This window comes from Sinocyclocheilus grahami, unplaced genomic scaffold, assembly GCF_001515645.1.
Source record: "Sinocyclocheilus grahami isolate Dianchi unplaced genomic scaffold, SAMN03320097.WGS_v1.1 scaffold240.1, whole genome shotgun sequence".
Classification (NCBI taxonomy): Eukaryota; Metazoa; Chordata; class Actinopteri; order Cypriniformes; family Cyprinidae; genus Sinocyclocheilus; species Sinocyclocheilus grahami.
In genome coordinates, this window is record NW_015505419.1 from 989416 (window position 1) to 1008765 (window position 19350).

The following is a 19350-nucleotide window of genomic DNA, read 5'->3' on the forward strand; positions in this document are numbered from 1 at the left end:
GCGCACAGAGTCATTCAGCGCGGAAATGTATTGTCAACACTGTTCTGTGATTTCTCAGTAAAATAGCTTAGAAACTGAAAAGTTCAAGCATATATTTCTTAATAACTAAATTCCACAGCTTCACTACTAGTAGAGAGACGCTACCAGGTAGAATTAATTCACACACGCAATCGCTCTCACTAATGCACTCATATTAATGTAATCTTTACTGTGCTACTTTATCTGTATCTGATTTAGAACGAGCAGAAATCTGTGAGAAATATAACGACCCAAAGACAAAAGAACTGATAAAAAAGATGTTATAGGAGCAACAGCCGTGTGGGCAGCGCTGTCATATGCCATAGCTGTTCACAAGGTGTTTGTCACAGCTCCAGACTTATTTGTTCATTAATGACGTCATCGGCGACTAGTCGACTTCGACTCGACTTTCATCACATAAAAGTTGACTTCAAAATATCAAAACAATTCTTTTTTTTCTCTAATTCATGTGCCCTCATAATCTTTAAAAGGGACATCAGATGCCCATTTTCCTTAAGTTGATATGATTCTTTAGGGTCTATAACATAATTTGGTTAAAATTTATCAATGGTAGTGTAAAACAACACCCCTTTTACCTTGTCAGAAACAGCTCTGTTCACAGCGAGCGGTTTCTGTGCATATTGCTTTAAATGCTAATGAGCTCTGCTCACCCCGCCCCTCTCTTCTGTGGGGCAACGAGCCGTTCTCACGAGACTGTAAACTTAAGCAGACTTCTTGCTAACTAGCACATTATTAGGAAAAGCGATTGGCAAAGATTGCAAAAAAAAAACTCACTTCTTCTGGAGGTGAAGCTGGATGATGAATGATTCGCGCGTACATAAACGCATTTAGATAGATCAGGGGGGCGCATTCCCTTCAAAAACAAATGTAATCTTCAGCGGCTCAGTTGTCGGGAGTAAACGACGACTGCTATGTTAATTATTACATCCAACAACAAAACACCTCAGTCGCTTAGGAGACATTCTTGTCTACTTTCAAAAACAAATGTAATCTTCAGCGGCTCAGTTGTCGGGAGTAAACGACGACTGCTATGTTAATTATTACATCCAACAACAACAACACCTCAGTCGCTTAGGAGACATTCTTGTCTACACTTGCTCCGGTGTTAAAACAGTGGTGGACTGATGACAGCTCACTCAGGGTGGGTCTGTGTGACGTACATCAGGCCAGAATCTGTGAATGGCTTGATCTGAGAAAGGGGGTATTATTTTTGGGGATTTAAAAAAAAAAAAAAACCCGCACTGGGTGGATTTTTATCATTATAGGGTGGTTGTGTACACGCATTGCCAACACACATTTATGTTCAAACACCATGTGAAAGTGAATTTTGCATCTGATGACCCCTTTAATCTAAAATGTACTCTCACTCGCACAACATTATATGTACACCAGCGTAAGGACAATAACAGTAACCTGTCACTCACATGAGATTGCAGCAATTAACAAGCTTTTATTTCATGCCTAATTTATGGTAAAATGTCTCAGTGGAGTAGTACTAGTCTCTTGTATTGATGGTTGAGAGTGTCATCTAATTATCTGAAATATTTACTTGTTTACTAAATAAACACTCAAAGGGATGTGCATTTGTAGAATGTTTTGAATTGCATGCATTTTCCTTCTTCAGAAATCCAGAGATTTCTATTCAGGTACAGGTGCCGACAGGACAAAACAGAAGGATTTAGCAGAGGGACACCAGTCTACACAAGAAACAAAACTAGATCACTTCCATTATAATTAGGAATGGACAGGATGGTTGACTAGTAAAGCAATCGTAGATTTAGTGAGTTTTTTTTCTTTTTCTAAAGTTCTCTACGTTGCATCACTAATTTTAAAATACTAGTCATTTGAGACATTTACTGCTAGACTTTTATCAGCTGGTTTAAGTAGTGTTTCAGACATTAAGCGTGACCATCTCATCCTTTTTTTTTTGAGGTATGTTGGTTTTGTGCACTAAAATGCTATTGATATTCAGCCTTATGATCTATTTTTGAGTATCTGTCAATTGTCCTGTTGAAAGAACTTGAGTTCTTGAATTCAGTTCACGCTGTTGTTCTTCACACATACAGATAATTGTCTTTGTCCATTGCACCACACAATGAGTGGTGCAAATTCTCATTAATAATCTCAACATCGAAAAATGTCTGGAAACCGATGCCCTCTGTTGTTCCATTTTTAAAAACATCCTATGAGAGCGCCCTCTGAGAAATGCATCTGATAGGGTTGCTTTGATTAGTCATTCAGATAACCCACTGACTAGTTGATTTTGAAAACGTGTAGCTTTGCACATTCCTAAATATTTGTATAACACAGCTGCAAACATCCCACATGTCTGAAAGATTTTTTATTTCTTCGACATGCCTGAGGTAGTGGTTCATTTGTATGTAAATTTTGTGTACGTGAACTGCCGTAAAACTGTTGTAATGCAGTGTATTTACCTAACCATTTCAGAGTAGGGTCAGGTTTGAGTTGAGGAGGTTGCATTGGCATGGGCTGGAGTTAACGTTCAAATCCTTTGCAGTCATGAGGGGTCAATGTCTGCTTGGCGGCCTGTTTACTACTGAACGTATCCTCTTTATTTCGCGGCACTCTACAGCACCAGCACTGTCCTGTTACACAAGATCAGGGCTCCCATTTACATCACCTCCTCCCTTCGCTACCTTCTGCCCATCTTCCTCCATTAACCCCCCCCCCCCCCCTCCCCGTCCTGAATAGGCTCCTCTGTGCTTATCCTCAGCTGCCATCCACCCTGTGCTCTCAGAACAAAAGGGCCTTCATGGGACCCACCGGGCCACGCTGCTCAAAGGGTTAACACTAGGTTAACACTGTCTGGCTGCTGTCTTTGTCAAGGAGTGAAAGTGTTTATAAATGGGGGGATGGGCGCCTCAGGTTTATTACACAGGGTTTCCCAGGAAAGCTGGCAGGGACGCATTGGCCAAGGGGAGAGAAAGGAGGGGGCAGGGCCACCGGGGTGGCAGGAGGGGTTAATAGAAAGGGGTGTGGTTTGATATCCCGCCCTCTTCATTGACGGGGTTTCCTTCAGCTCCGTGCAGGGGTGGAGTCAGGTCAGATCGGCTGGCCAAGTCTCCTCACCTCACACGAGCATCTTTTTAAGAAATATCTCTGTTAGCGTTGCAAATTGGTGTTAAAGTCAAAAGTAATGTTCTTGAAATGCATTCAATTCAAGTCATTTTGAGTTGGACCTGCACATAATCGTTTACTTCCCTTACAAGTCAACCATTCTCATGAAGGATATATAAGTTACTTGTATCTGAATGAGTGTGAAATTGATCACAAGTTCACAACCATTACTAATAACCTAAAGGGATGTGTAAACTTAAGATTTGGTCTGTGTGTTCTGAGAGGAAGCTGGTTCACATCAGAACTAATTAAGTCCATTAGCATCACACTCATATGTTTGTGTGTGTGTGTATTTTAGGAGACTTTGAAGAGGAGTCCAAGCAGCCTTCAATGTCAGAACAGCAGAAACACCAGCTCAAGCACAGAGAACTGTTCCTGTCTCGACAATTTGAGTCTCTCCCGGCCACACATATACGGTAAATACACTCACAGCACTCACAGACACAAACATCTCTGGATTGAATGGTATAATCCCATCAGAGCCCAGACTCAGACTCTGTATATAAGACGATTGATTTGTAGTGATAGTCTTATTTATACCATGCATGTTTTGGCTTATTGTTTTTCTACAGAGGAAAATGCAACGTCACACTTTTGAATGAGACTGATGCTTTAACTATCTACCTAGAGCGAGAGGTAAGAGTCCACCTGCAGGACAAGAGCACTCACTGTACGGTTTATCATGGAGTGTCACAAAGCTACCACCATCACTAAAGCCATGATTGAGGCTACGTTAACACGACAACGATGTAGTCAAAAAAATGGAAAAGGTTTTGGAAAAAGTTTCACGTATACACGACAACGTTTTCAAAACGATTAGCGTTTACACACATCCGCGAAAATGGCCAAAAACGCTGTATTACATATGCCAGGCCAGTAGTTGGCGCTGTCACCTTGTTAGTAAGCAGTACCTGTAGGGAAGTGACGATTATATGTTGTATATGATGCGTCTCCGCTGTTGGTTGTAATATTGGTGAAGTAAATCCACACTTTGCTGAAGAAGTGTTAGCAAACTCTTGAGCAGCAACAACAGTACCATATACTCCGCCATTGTTGTGTGCGCTTGCCTTTAAAATCGATATGCACTGCGCATGTCTACATACCTAACACGTACTACGCACACGCATGACGTCACCGTTTTCAAAGGTTCCCGTTTTGGGTGTTTACACGGAAACGACAACGGTGGCGTTTCTAAAACTTGCACTTTGAAACCCGTTTTCAAAAATATGCATTTTCAGTCCCCAAAATGCCGTTGTTGTGTAAAGAACAGGCAAAACGCATAAAAAGTTTCCCGTATTTGGCTGAAAACATTGTCATGTAAACGGCCCCTGAGAGACAAGCCATAACATGACAAGTGAATCTCATGAAATCTGTTAAAAGTTCTGTCACGTTTCACTCCCGAAATAAAAATAAATAAATAAATAAAAATGTTGTTATGCTTTAAGTAAACAAAGCTTGTTCTTAAGAACAGTTTTTTTTTTGTATTGATATTTCCATAAGAATTAAGGTATTTTTTTCACTCCAACTCTCATTACTATACAAAACTACAATACTACAAAAAAAAACTATAATTGATTTGTCAAGGTAGTATTTGTTGTACTGAACTTACATATTTACATAATTTACAAATATTTTTTAAAGAAACCTCTTTTTCTCACCAAAGCTGCATTTATTTGAACAAAAATACAGTAGTGAAAACAGTAACATTGTGAAATATTATTACAATTTAAAGTAACTGTTTTTTATATATATATATATATATATATATGTAATATAATTTAAAATTCAATTTCTTCCTGTGATGGTAGAGCCGAATTTTCAGCAGCCATTACTCCAGTCTTCCTTCATGATCCTTCAGAAACATTTCTTATTATCAATGTTAAAAACCGTTGTCCTACTTCATATTTTTGTGGAAACCATGATACATTTTACATTGTCTGATGAATAGAAACAGCATTATTTGAAATTGAAATATTTCATAACACTATAAATGCTGAATGAAAGTATTAAAAAAAAAAAAAAAACGGCTCCCAATTTGAACGGTAGTGTATTTTTAAAAATATATTTAAAAACATTTTATTTTATTTTTTTCTGTTGATATAAGGCAAAATCAAGTTATTAGACAAGTGAACACCTTTTTTTGATTTAAAATGATCAAATGGCCAACTGCATGAAGTGTTTGTGTTTTATAATGTGTGTGTTCTGTAGGACTGCTTCTTCTACTCGCTGGTGTTTGACCCAATGCAAAAGACCCTGCTGGCTGACCAGGGCGAGATCAGAGTGGGATCCAAATACCAGGCAGAGATCCCTGACAAACTGGCTGAAGGTCAGAAGATTGTAACATCTCTACGCCTTGGTGTTACTAAAAAAAATTTCATTTTGATGTCTAAAAAACCTCAAATTTTCAAGAAGTTCCAGTAGTGGCCATATCAGACGTCTGATGCTGAAACAGCTACAGTGTTTACAATGTGTCCTACTCGCATGATTCTCATCACAATATTGCATCAGTACTTCAGATCCTGGTATTGATATTTTCAGCACACATTTTAGGGAGAGGTGTTGGATATTGAATGGCTAATTCAAAACTGATTCACTAATTCAAAACCAATCATTAATACAATGTTTTCCCCACTCATCAGGTGATTCAGACAATCGAGTGCAGGAGAAGCTTGAGACAAAGGTTTGGGATCCTAATAACCAGCTGAAGGATCCTCAGATAGACCAGTTCCTGGTGGTGGCACGGTTAGTATTTCACTCTTAGACCGATTATTATTGTTGCTTTAAAATGGTTTTATTCATTAGCATGATGTTAATTCAAATATTGGGTACTTTTAGGGCTGTTGGTACGTTTGCACGTGCACTAGACTGCAGCAGTTCAATCCGCCAACCCAGTCTGCACATGAGCGCAGCGGCAGCATCTAGAGACATCACGCTGGTGAGAGAATGAAAGCATCCAATCACAATCTCTTCCTTAACTACTCAAAAGAGCGATTCATTCACTGCCACCTCACTCGCGTTTTCATGCACATCTGAGATTCACACTGTCCCGTCTCTCTGTAGTTCCACGCCATGGACACTCTGCAGAAGAATGGCTATGATCTCGCCAAGGCCATGTCGACGCTGGTGCCGCAGGGTGGCCCGGTGCTGTGCAGGGACGAGATGGAAGAGTGGAGCGCCTCAGAAGCCATGCTGTTCGAGGAGGCTCTGGAGAAATATGGCAAAGACTTCAATGACATTCGCCAAGACTTTGTGAGTTTGAAACACCGTACTTGAGCATTTGCTCTCACACACTGCACTATTTGGGAAAGCTCAGAAGATTTAAATGAATTTATTTGTTGTCCTGCAGTTGCCCTGGAAGTCATTAGCTAGCGTGGTCCAGTTCTACTACATGTGGAAGACTACTGATCGTTACATCCAGCAGGTAACAAACTTTCAGAGTTTTTTAAAAGCCAAAATTAATCTTGAAATGTGAACATTTATTCATGCATACGAATGCTATTTAAACCAATTTTTTCTCCCCAGAAAAGACTAAAGGCAGCAGAGGCTGACAGCAAGCTGAAGCAGGTGTACATCCCCACCTAGTGAGTATCTAGTGTCACTGCACTTTATTTTTTTCTTTTTATGAATTATATATGTAATATAATTTAAAATTCAATTTCTTCCTGTGATGGTAGAGCCGAATTTTCAGCAGCCATTACTCCAGTCTTCCTTCATGATCCTTCAGAAACATTTCTTATTATCAATGTTAAAAACCGTTGTCCTACTTCATATTTTTGTGGAAACCATGATACATTTTACATTGTCTGATGAATAGAAACAGCATTATTTGAAATTGAAATATTTCATAACACTATAAATGCTGAATGAAAGTATTAAAAAAAAAAAAAAAACGGCTCCCAATTTGAACGGTAGTGTATTTTTAAAAATATATTTAAAAACATTTTATTTTATTTTTTTCTGTTGATATAAGGCAAAATCAAGTTATTAGACAAGTGAACACCTTTTTTTGATTTAAAATGATCAAATGGCCAACTGCATGAAGTGTTTGTGTTTTATAATGTGTGTGTTCTGTAGGACTGCTTCTTCTACTCGCTGGTGTTTGACCCAATGCAAAAGACCCTGCTGGCTGACCAGGGCGAGATCAGAGTGGGATCCAAATACCAGGCAGAGATCCCTGACAAACTGGCTGAAGGTCAGAAGATTGTAACATCTCTACGCCTTGGTGTTACTAAAAAAAATTTCATTTTGATGTCTAAAAAACCTCAAATTTTCAAGAAGTTCCAGTAGTGGCCATATCAGACGTCTGATGCTGAAACAGCTACAGTGTTTACAATGTGTCCTACTCGCATGATTCTCATCACAATATTGCATCAGTACTTCAGATCCTGGTATTGATATTTTCAGCACACATTTTAGGGAGAGGTGTTGGATATTGAATGGCTAATTCAAAACTGATTCACTAATTCAAAACCAATCATTAATACAATGTTTTCCCCACTCATCAGGTGATTCAGACAATCGAGTGCAGGAGAAGCTTGAGACAAAGGTTTGGGATACTAATAACCAGCTGAAGGATCCTCAGATAGACCAGTTCCTGGTGGTGGCACGGTTAGTATTTCACTCTTAGACCGATTATTATTGTTGCTTTAAAATGGTTTTATTCATTAGCATGATGTTAATTCAAATATTGGGTACTTTTAGGGCTGTTGGTACGTTTGCACGTGCACTAGACTGCAGCAGTTCAATCCGCCAACCCAGTCTGCACATGAGCGCAGCGGCAGCATCTAGAGACATCACGCTGGTGAGAGAATGAAAGCATCCAATCACAATCTCTTCCTTAACTACTCAAAAGAGCGATTCATTCACTGCCACCTCACTCGCGTTTTCATGCACATCTGAGATTCACACTGTCCCGTCTCTCTGTAGTTCCACGCCATGGACACTCTGCAGAAGAATGGCTATGATCTCGCCAAGGCCATGTCGACGCTGGTGCCGCAGGGTGGCCCGGTGCTGTGCAGGGACGAGATGGAAGAGTGGAGCGCCTCAGAAGCCATGCTGTTCGAGGAGGCTCTGGAGAAATATGGCAAAGACTTCAATGACATTCGCCAAGACTTTGTGAGTTTGAAACACCGTACTTGAGCATTTGCTCTCACACACTGCACTATTTGGGAAAGCTCAGAAGATTTAAATGAATTTATTTGTTGTCCTGCAGTTGCCCTGGAAGTCATTAGCTAGCGTGGTCCAGTTCTACTACATGTGGAAGACTACTGATCGTTACATCCAGCAGGTAACAAACTTTCAGAGTTTTTTAAAAGCCAAAATTAATCTTGAAATGTGAACATTTATTCATGCATACGAATGCTATTTAAACCAATTTTTTCTCCCCAGAAAAGACTAAAGGCAGCAGAGGCTGACAGCAAGCTGAAGCAGGTGTACATCCCCACCTAGTGAGTATCTAGTGTCACTGCACTTTATTTTTTTCTTTTTATGAATTCAAGTGGCACTTTCCAAATATGTACTACAACATTGGTGTCCATTAATAAAGGGCCCCTACTGGCATCCCATATTTTTTTTAAAGAGGGTTACAGTTTTAAAGTGTCTTATGCTCACCATGCTGCATTTATTTGATCATAAATGCATGAAAAATATTTATGTAGTGAGATATTATTACAATTTAAAATAAGTATTCTATTTGAATATATTTTAAAATGTAATTTATTTCTGAGATGGTAAAGCTGTAGCTTTAGCAGCCATTATTGCAGTCTTCAGTGTCACATGATCTTTCAGAAATCATAATATGCTGATTTGCTGTTCAAGAAACATTTCTTCTTATCAGTGTTGTAAACACCTGCTTAATATTTTTGTCAAGACTGTGGTCTTTTTTTTTTTTTTAAGATCTTTGATGAATAGAAAGTTCAAAAGAACAATAACAGTGTTCTGTAACAATGTGGAAATCTCTAGTGTCGATTTTGAGCAATGCATCCTTGTTGAATGAAAACAATTTCTTTAAAAAAAACTCTTACTGACACCATATTTTTCAATAGTAGTGTGTTAAACTGTTAATGAACACAATATTAGCACAGAATGAAAAGTAGCTATTTATCTAGTCTGTTGTATGTATACGTTTAGGTTAGATTAAGATTTTTTCTTCAACTTGTCAAATTCTTTCCTGTAATACATTTTTGTCTGCTGTTTGAGAATCAAAATTTTGTTCTCTCCTTCAGCACCAAACCCAACCCCAACCAGATCAATGCACCTGGAAGTAAACCTGGCATGAATGGTGCCACTGGCTACCAGAAAGGCCTCAGTTGTGAAAGTTGCCACAGTGAGTGTGTATTCAAATATACTGTATACTGTACTCAAGTATTCAAATATAAGCTCAATTATTCCTGTGCATTATAATGATCTGTTTGACTTGCTACTCCTCCAGCTGCCCAGTCCCAGCAGTGGTACGCATGGGGCCCTCCCAACATGCAGTGCCGACTCTGTGCATCCTGTTGGATTTACTGGAAGAAGTATGGTGGTCTTAAGACCCCTACTCAACTAGAAGGCGCCACAAGAGCTGGCTCAGTATGTTAACCCTGTCTTTTTTTGATGTACCCGTTTACTGTATTTTAAAATATTTAATGCATACAAAAATCAACAGTGAGAAATTTAGTTTGTTTCATTAGTCATCTTGGTGGCTAAATTATACATTTCTAAAATTGCCAAATCGATTACTGAACATCATATATCTTTCCAATAGGATGCAGCTCCACGTGGTCACATGACCCGCCAGGAGGTTCAGGGCATGTCCCCGTTTACCAGCAGCGCAGGGAGAGCTAAACTTCTGGCTAAAAATCGGCAGACCTTCATCCTGCAGACCACTAAACTCACTCGAATCGCCCGTCGGGTGTGCCAGGACATCCTGCAGTCCCGCCGAGCAGCTCGACGCCCCTACGCTTCCATTAATGCCAATGCTGTCAAAGCAGAGTGTGAGTATTCAATTGCAAACATACAAACTTGTTTTCTCCCTCAATTTTTATGCAGTAGCATAAACATGTTTTTTTAATCTCCAGATTTATGTTTTGACCGTTTCTTTTTCTCTTTTTAGGTATGATAAGACTTCCTAAAGCAGCAAAGAGTGCTATGAAGAACCGCCTTATTCCTCGACCGTCCCTCATCAATATAGTTAAAGAATTGGGTATGGCTTCAGTATTCAATCAAAACCAAAATAGGGATTGAAAAACTATTTTAACATGGGAAAAATTAACACACATTGCCTTTAATGATGAGACATAAAAGTCAACTGTTTGGCACGATGTTATATCTGAAAACTGATCATTTGACGTAACAGATTTGAATATTTGGAGTGATTGTGCTCGTTTTATTCTTCAGCTGTTCAAGCTCCTTTGAAACTCAAAGCCCCTCGAGGTGCTCCAACCCCTATCAACCGTAACCAGGTTAACCAGCCTCGGAGCGCATCCGCCCTACTGGGCAAGAGGCCCTAATGAAAACAATTTCTTTAAAAAAAACTCTTACTGACACCATATTTTTCAATAGTAGTGTGTTAAACTGTTAATGAACACAATATTAGCACAGAATGAAAAGTAGCTATTTATCTAGTCTGTTGTATGTATACGTTTAGGTTAGATTAAGATTTTTTCTTCAACTTGTCAAATTCTTTCCTGTAATACATTTTTGTCTGCTGTTTGAGAATCAAAATTTTGTTCTCTCCTTCAGCACCAAACCCAACCCCAACCAGATCAATGCACCTGGAAGTAAACCTGGCATGAATGGTGCCACTGGCTACCAGAAAGGCCTCAGTTGTGAAAGTTGCCACAGTGAGTGAACTCAAGTATTCAAATATAAGCTCAATTATTCCTGTGCATTATAATGATCTGTTTGACTTGCTACTCCTCCAGCTGCCCAGTCCCAGCAGTGGTACGCATGGGGCCCTCCCAACATGCAGTGCCGACTCTGTGCATCCTGTTGGATTTACTGGAAGAAGTATGGTGGTCTTAAGACCCCTACTCAACTAGAAGGCGCCACAAGAGCTGGCTCAGTATGTTAACCCTGTCTTTTTTTGATGTACCCGTTTACTGTATTTTAAAATATTTAATGCATACAAAAATCAACAGTGAGAAATTTAGTTTGTTTCATTAGTCATCTTGGTGGCTAAATTATACATTTCTAAAATTGCCAAATCGATTACTGAACATCATATATCTTTCCAATAGGATGCAGCTCCACGTGGTCACATGACCCGCCAGGAGGTTCAGGGCATGTCCCCGTTTACCAGCAGCGCAGGGAGAGCTAAACTTCTGGCTAAAAATCGGCAGACCTTCATCCTGCAGACCACTAAACTCACTCGAATCGCCCGTCGGGTGTGCCAGGACATCCTGCAGTCCCGCCGAGCAGCTCGACGCCCCTACGCTTCCATTAATGCCAATGCTGTCAAAGCAGAGTGTGAGTATTCAATTGCAAACATACAAACTTGTTTTCTCCCTCAATTTTTATGCAGTAGCATAAACATGTTTTTTTAATCTCCAGATTTATGTTTTGACCGTTTCTTTTTCTCTTTTTAGGTATGATAAGACTTCCTAAAGCAGCAAAGAGTGCTATGAAGAACCGCCTTATTCCTCGACCGTCCCTCATCAATATAGTTAAAGAATTGGGTATGGCTTCAGTATTCAATCAAAACCAAAATAGGGATTGAAAAACTATTTTAACATGGGAAAAATTAACACACATTGCCTTTAATGATGAGACATAAAAGTCAACTGTTTGGCACGATGTTATATCTGAAAACTGATCATTTGACGTAACAGATTTGAATATTTGGAGTGATTGTGCTCGTTTTATTCTTCAGCTGTTCAAGCTCCTTTGAAACTCAAAGCCCCTCGAGGTGCTCCAACCCCTATCAACCGTAACCAGGTTAACCAGCCTCGGAGCGCATCCGCCCTACTGGGCAAGAGGCCCTTCGACAATGTGAGTATCACATACAAAGACACGTTAACTTTCCCGCAGGTAGAAACCGGTGTACACAGATCTAAGCGCTCTCATTGGCTGCAGGCTGGGGGTAATTCTTTGTCCACCAATGGAAGACCATTCGCATTGGGAATGAGAGCAGCCAACCAGTCAGTCATTAAGAGACAGAAGGTCAGTCAAGGAGATGCTCCGAATCCAGTGGTGTTTGTGGCTACGAAAGACACCAGGTATGTTTCCAAAACATCCCATCCACATGTTTTTGCGATTTCCTGAGACTAATTCCACGTATTTGTGGTTTACAGAGCACTGAGGAAACACCTCACTCAGGCCGAGATGAGGCGGGCGGCCAGAAAACCACACCTCCCAGTCAGAATCAAACTTCCCGTGCCGCCCCGGCCGCTTCCCGTACCCATCATACCCTCCAGCACCAGTGAGCCAATCGTGTTGGAGGACTGAGCGATGTTCCAGTAGACCACATCCATTGCCAGAGCATGTTAAACCCACCATCGTCAGCTGTTCTTCTTTATTCCTCGTCTTCTGTTGTCCCCCCCAGATCCCATACGCACACCACACTCACGTGCTCGGGATGATGACATACCCCATACTCTTACACCAGCATACACCACACTTCATAGCATTTTACTCCCAGTGTTATAGTTTAAGGGTTCGGTGCCCTGCTGTCCCGTTGCTTTTTTTAAATTGCAAATCCTTTTAACAGTGTAATTTAAAGCAAATCATGTTCATTCTAAGATGGTGGAAAAGCACACTTTATTTTTCTCCAGTTCTGTCGTTATCTGTATAAATATTAACAGGATTTTTCAAGAGTTTGATTCTTGTGTGTATGGAAAGTGGGATTTGAATGTGTGCGGGAGTACATGGTCTTTTTACCGTAATTTTCTCAATTTCTTAGGTTGTTTATGTTAAAAATAAAAATCACCCTTTTTCATGCTATATAGACAAATAAATGATTGCGCTGCTCATTTTATTTCAGCCAGTACTTGTGGTTTCAGGCCTAGCTGAATTCTGGAAAGATGGTATCATGAAATGCATTGCAGCTAAATGATTGCTCGCTTTACAGCAGATCTGCACTCGAATTGGTGTTTATTGATAGCGACCTGGTTTCTCAAAATCTTTTTTTGTTTTTTTTTGTGATCATGGATCCAAATCTCCTGCAGTGTAGCTACTCCAGTCAGTGATATTTGAAGGTCTCGTAGGTCTTAGTATGAAAACACGTTTGATGACTTAAGATTTCTGGTTGTAGTAAAGTGTTGAAGGTGTTCATGAATGTGAGGTGAATCTTGGTTTGAGGTGATTGGATGTCGCAATCAGTTTGGCCTGTTTTGTACCTCAATAATTGAGCCTTTTCCATACATCACATCATGAACAAAGCCATAAAAGTTTGTTTTCCACATCTGCTCTTTTTCCAAACATGTTGACGCACTCGCATTTGTGTTATAAAGGTCTTGTGGGCTACTGGGAAGCTATTGTTAGCAATTGTAGATAATGAGAGGGAAGAGATGTTTGAGTTTTTCTAGTAATGACTCGATTATAGGCTGATATTGATGCATATTTTTGCCTTATGATTAAGCTTTTTCTTTTTGAGCTGAACGGTTTGGGCTTTTTTGACAGACTTCCTGGCTTGTTGAGATTAGTCAACACAAAATTTCATTGTAAATCGTTCCCCCGATTAGGGGTTTTGTAATGTTTCTTAAACAAGTGGAGCGTGCACTGCACACTAAAGACACAAATAAATGTTAACATGTCCCCTTTTAATTGTCACCCGTTTTTTATGAAGGGGGTTCGTTACCTCACAATGTTTTGGCAAAGCTTGGGGGGAAAAAAACCCCGTTAACATTGTTCTCCATTATGGGATAGAGTTGGGAGAGGGAAGACTGATTGATTTTAGGGTTTGATTGAAGGATGTGAAGGATTTGAGTTTTGTATGTCAATGAGAAATTTCTTTCAACTCACAACTCAAACTTTTTTTTTTATATTCCAGTGTCTCTGTATCCTTTAATGTATCTTGTGATAAGAAAATAAAGATCTTTTGTTTTGTGGTCCTGATGAGGCAGTGTTTCATGTTTCTTTAGTGTAGCTACATGGGTATTGATTTATTTGCACTTGCAGTGGACGTTATTCATGGTAGACACCATATTTATTTTAGTTTCTTGTGAATGAAAATGAGGTTGTAAAGTGTGAATGTCTGGCTGGTTTGTACAGTTGTGTAACTTTGGATGATTTAAAGGTGCAATGTGTAATATTTACATCGATCTATTGACAGAAATGCAATATAATACACACAACTATGTTTTCAGAGGTGTATAAAGCTCTTACGTAATGAACCGTTATGTTTTTATTACCTTAGACTGAGCAATTTATATCTACATACACCGCGGGTCCCCTTACATGGAAGTCGCCACCATGTTTCTACAGTAGCCCTAAACGGACAAACTGCTCTACGCAGCGCGTTTCGTCACTTTGTTGTTCTTGCGAATAAATCACTGACACAATGAACAAGTACATTAATTTTCGCAATAACATCGATTTATTAAATTAAGTAAATATAATTATTTAATTTACCTTTGTAAAGAAATCTCATTGCTCTCTGCTGTCTTTACCGAAGACCTCTTTTAGTCCTGTATCGGCCACCATAGCTTCTCTAAAGGGAGGGGCGAGCGGGGGACTGAGCTGTTGGTTGCATTTCACACTGCACCTTTAACCGATGTAACATTGAAAATTAGGGATGCACCGATATGAAAATTTTGGCCGATACCGATAACCGATTATTCTTTATTTTTGAAAGCCGATAACCGATATGTTGGCCGATAAATCTATATCCAAATTGTTATATACTTTTTGAGAGCCTGATTACAAAAAAGGTCTCATCATTAAAAGCCACACATATTTCCAAAAACATGCCTGTGACAAAACTGGAAAATGTGCTTTGAATTACATGTTATAAAACCTTAAGAAAATACTTGCTATTGCCTCATTTTCATTCATAATTACAAATTAAATATGGTGTCAAATAAAGACCAAAAGTTTCAAGGAATGCCAATGAAAGAGTTCACCCCAAATAAGTCATTTGCACCCACAATTAGTTTTATCTTTCTTCAGCTGAACATAAAAGAAGATATTTTGAAAATGCTGGTAACCAGAGTTTCTGGTCCCCATTTATTTCCATAGTATTTTCCCCCATACTATACAAGTTAATGGGGACCAGCAACTGTTCTGTCTTTTATGTTCAACTAAAGAAAGAGAAAACTCGTACAGGTTTAGAACAACTTGAGGGTGAGTAAATGATGACAGGATTTTTTATTTTTAGGTGAACTTTAGGAGCGTTGAAATAATTCAGCACATATCCTCAATTGCTTCACTTTGCTGATTTAATAAATTAAGATCAATCTTCAAAAGTTATGTTTATTATTGGGTTGCCAAACAACATAGCAACTTAATGTAGCACATTATGGAAAGCCGTTTTAACATTTAATCAATAAACCATACTAGTATCTATTTCCATGCTGCTTATTCTTTAGCTACTAGTGCTTGTTCTTTAGGTACTAGTGTCTTTTGTAAAGTCACTAGTACTTATTCATTAGATACTAGTACTTATTCCAATAGTGACTAGTATTTAATTATAGAACTAGTTCTTATTTTTTAGTTACTAGTAACTTTTTAGACCAGATATCCTGAACTAAATAGATACTAGTACTTTTTAAATTTGCATTTCTGCCCAGTATGCTAATCGTATATTGAATATTAATGAACCAGCAACATATAGGAGAGAGATTAGACAGGAAACGGAAACGAGGAGACGGATGTACTTTTTTGAGGAAACCACATAGAAAAGAACAATCATTTGTACACAAGCACATAGAAAACATATTTTTGTCAGTTTTGTAAACACTAATTTTGTAAACATAGTAGCCTAATGTGTTTGTTGGTCATTTAGTGGCCGGATGGAGATAAGACACAAATTTTATTATCTATTTTTTTCCTCCAGTAAAAACAATAAATCATATCAGGGCTGTATGTTAACTTTTTTTGCATATAGCATTGGTGCTACAGACTAACTAACTTTTTACATTAATGCTCTGTACAGGGCACACAAAATCCAAACCTTATGGTTTTCAGACAAACATTGTCTTTATTTGGAAAAAAGGCCAAAAAGTTAATAATAATAAATAATTAAAAAACATCAGGTTTGCTGTAATTGTAGGGCCGCACAATTTGGCCCAAAATTTAGTTTTTTATCAATATAACTAATAATGTTTATGGTTATTATTTCTAAATAAATACATTAAACAAAATAAGGAATATTACTTTTGTAATAACACTATTTCACTATAATATACAAAACGGAGTATTTGAGAATAAATATAATAATAAATATAGCTGCAAGAAAAATAAAAATAAAAATACGCTTCTCTACCCTGGAAAAAAACAGAAGGATTTGCAAATGTTTACCTCAAAGTTCGTAATTATTTTTGCTATTTTTACCCAAATTAGGGTTTTGTGAGCAATAATGAGTACTCAATTAATGCAATTTCTTTTTCATTCATACTCGTGGCCGGAGGGGCCCTCGCACAGAAACTCCCCAAGTGAGACTCACTGATGACGTTCCAGGAAATCCCTTATTTGGACAAAGACATTCAGCTTTCGCTGTATGTAGCCTAGTAGCTGAATAACATTTACTGATGAAACATGAAGAAAATAAACAATGACTGCGACAATATATGGTTTTATCTGTGCTCTTCAAGCCATCTCGGATATTTTTATAAGAATAAAGTATATTTAAAACGCAATGCTATTAAAGGGGTCATATGATGCTTTTTTAAAGATCATTATTTTGTGTATTTGGTGTAACAGAATATGTTGACATGCTTTAATGTTCAAAAAACACATTATTTTTCAAATACTGTACATTATTCTAGGTCATCTATGCCCCGCCTCTCTCAAATGCTTCGTTTTCTACAAAGTCCCTCCTTCCGACAAGCGCAGTCTGCTCTGATTGGCCAGCTGACCCAGTGCATTGTGATTGGCCGAACACCGCAAGCACTCGTCGGAAATGTAACTCCCCTTACCATAATCGCGAGCTTCAGCTTTCAAAATAAATGTAAAGACAGTAAATAATGTCATTAGTTTTACCATCAGTTCACCTAGGTTCACGAAACGGTCCATAAAATGCATTGCTGTTCTGTTGTAAGTAATTAAGTAATCTCCTAAATGCATCTACTTTCGGAAGGCCAAATAAAGTGCTTTTGCTTTCGCCTAGAAACACACAGCGTCTCAGCGTCTCCCTGCTTCAACACTAACTGCGGTTACTGAAACCACGCCTTCTTTCTTTGCATGAACATTTGGGCGCATTATGCAAATATTCCCACATAGTGACCTAGATATGTGGGGGCGTGTTAGAACGAGCCGTTTTAGGGGGGCGTGGCAGAGTCAGTGGTGCGCAATGGTCAAAGATTTCCATCTAGCATCATATTTACATAGAAAAGCTATTAAAAAAGCAGTGGAGCTTTGTAGACAGCTCAGAATATTCATGTCATCTCCATAAGAACGAGGTGATCACCAGAATGCATTTATTTTTGAAAAGGTCTGTTCACACATGATCTCGTAATTTACCAGTAAAGACTGTTTGGGTTGCTTAACGTTCATCTGGGAAAACTCTCTTGATTTGTAACGTAAATAATTTAAACCTATGCCAACACAGGAGAATACATCAACATATTTCTAAATATGTGATTTATTGTACATCGCGATTTCAAAATAAATGTTTCTGACATTGCATGTGGCCAAATTTTAAAATTAAATGGATTTAAACGTTGTTGAATCACATGAAACCTCAACAGACCGTTTGCGCCCTCTGAAGGTATTTGTTATAATATAGGCATATTACATTATGTGTTTAACAGTGTTGTTCAATAAAACCATGTACTTGGTTTTGATACTTTATTTGAGGCCAATTATTATTGCCTCATTGTTACTTTATATATGAATATAGTCATATTAAAGCCTGTTTTACACTTAGTTCAAATTGTATTACAAAAAATATCAGATTACTCACTTGTCAAAATAATCAGATAACTTTCTTAGCAAAATAATCATTAGTTAAGCACTAGATTAGTTAAAACATTTCAAAATACAAGTGCCTTGTTTTACTTTTTGTGATTAAAAGACAAATATTTTGTCCTTTGAAAATGTCTTAAAGTATTAAAACATTGTCTCGTTCTATTGAACCAAGTATCTGCATTTTGTCTCACCTTGTGAGCTAAGTGTATTGTCACAACCCTAGTGTCTATGAGTGTGATAAAACTCATAATTTTCCAAGTGTATGATATAGCTTTCATTCTTGAGGTCAATCATATATTCATCAAAAAAATCAGTTTGAATAAGGAAAGTGATAACTTTGCCATAGTATCTTTACAAATGTTAAAGTTGCCACAGTCATTGCATTCTTTGCATGTGCTGCACTTTATTTGTACCATTTTGGCTTATTAGTTTATTTATTAGAATTTGAAAGAAATTTGAAATTTGAAAGTAGTGCAAGTTCTTGAAAGTCCTTGATTTTATTTTGCAGTATCTGTACGAACCCTGTTTAAGTTACCAGTTCTTGGACCATTTTAATGTTTTTGTTGTTGTTAATTGAACTGAACTGTAGTTTTCTGGAGTAAACTGTCTTTGCATATTTCCTATTTTATATTAATTTCCTAGTATTTAATTTACTATTATTTCTTTTGAACAAAACAATTTCAGAAATTTCATGTTTTAAATTGTAGGTCATCTTGTACCCTGTCAAGGACAAATCTAACCAGCAAAACTTCAAACATTTAGGATATCAAAAGCATCCTAAATGTTACATGTGTTTGCACCATATTGTAGTGAGTAAATTTTCTTGGTATTGCTGTTTCAAATATCCCTCCACAATCTGTAGTCTGAGCCTGTCAAGGGCTAACGGCAATGGTAGATACGTTACTAGTAAGTTTCAAGGAAAATCATTTTCTTTTTTTGTTTGCCAAATAACCCTGTATATGTGTCCGCCCCCACAACCCCCGGAAAAAATTCTTGCTTTAACCCCTGCAATTCTTATCTTACTAGTCAGATCTGCTTTTTTTTACTCGTCTTATGTTATGACTAGTCCAAATGGCTAGAGTTCAATTAAAAAATGTACTAGTAAAATAAAAAATCTTACTAGTAACA

The 19350-nt window shown here is 38.1% G+C and overlaps 1 protein-coding gene across 1 annotated transcript in view; it reads left to right on the forward strand.

Annotated features, from left to right (window-relative positions):
* The window catches only part of LOC107597904 (metastasis-associated protein MTA2-like), a 34497-nt gene extending 20518 nt beyond the window's left edge, over positions 1–13979 (forward strand). Inside the window, exons 5-19 of the mRNA XM_016289109.1 lie at positions 3476–3593; positions 3750–3813; positions 5386–5503; positions 5817–5919; positions 6013–6112; positions 6238–6426; positions 6524–6598; positions 6700–6758; positions 9402–9502; positions 9608–9747; positions 9923–10151; positions 10271–10360; positions 12029–12147; positions 12232–12374; positions 12450–13979. Of these exons, the coding sequence (XP_016144595.1) occupies positions 3476–3593; positions 3750–3813; positions 5386–5503; positions 5817–5919; positions 6013–6112; positions 6238–6426; positions 6524–6598; positions 6700–6758; positions 9402–9502; positions 9608–9747; positions 9923–10151; positions 10271–10360; positions 12029–12147; positions 12232–12374; positions 12450–12603 (1802 nt within the window). The 3' untranslated portion in view covers positions 12604–13979. The remainder of the gene's footprint in view (positions 1–3475; positions 3594–3749; positions 3814–5385; positions 5504–5816; positions 5920–6012; positions 6113–6237; positions 6427–6523; positions 6599–6699; positions 6759–9401; positions 9503–9607; positions 9748–9922; positions 10152–10270; positions 10361–12028; positions 12148–12231; positions 12375–12449) is intronic.
* Positions 13980–19350: the final 5371 nt, after the last annotated feature.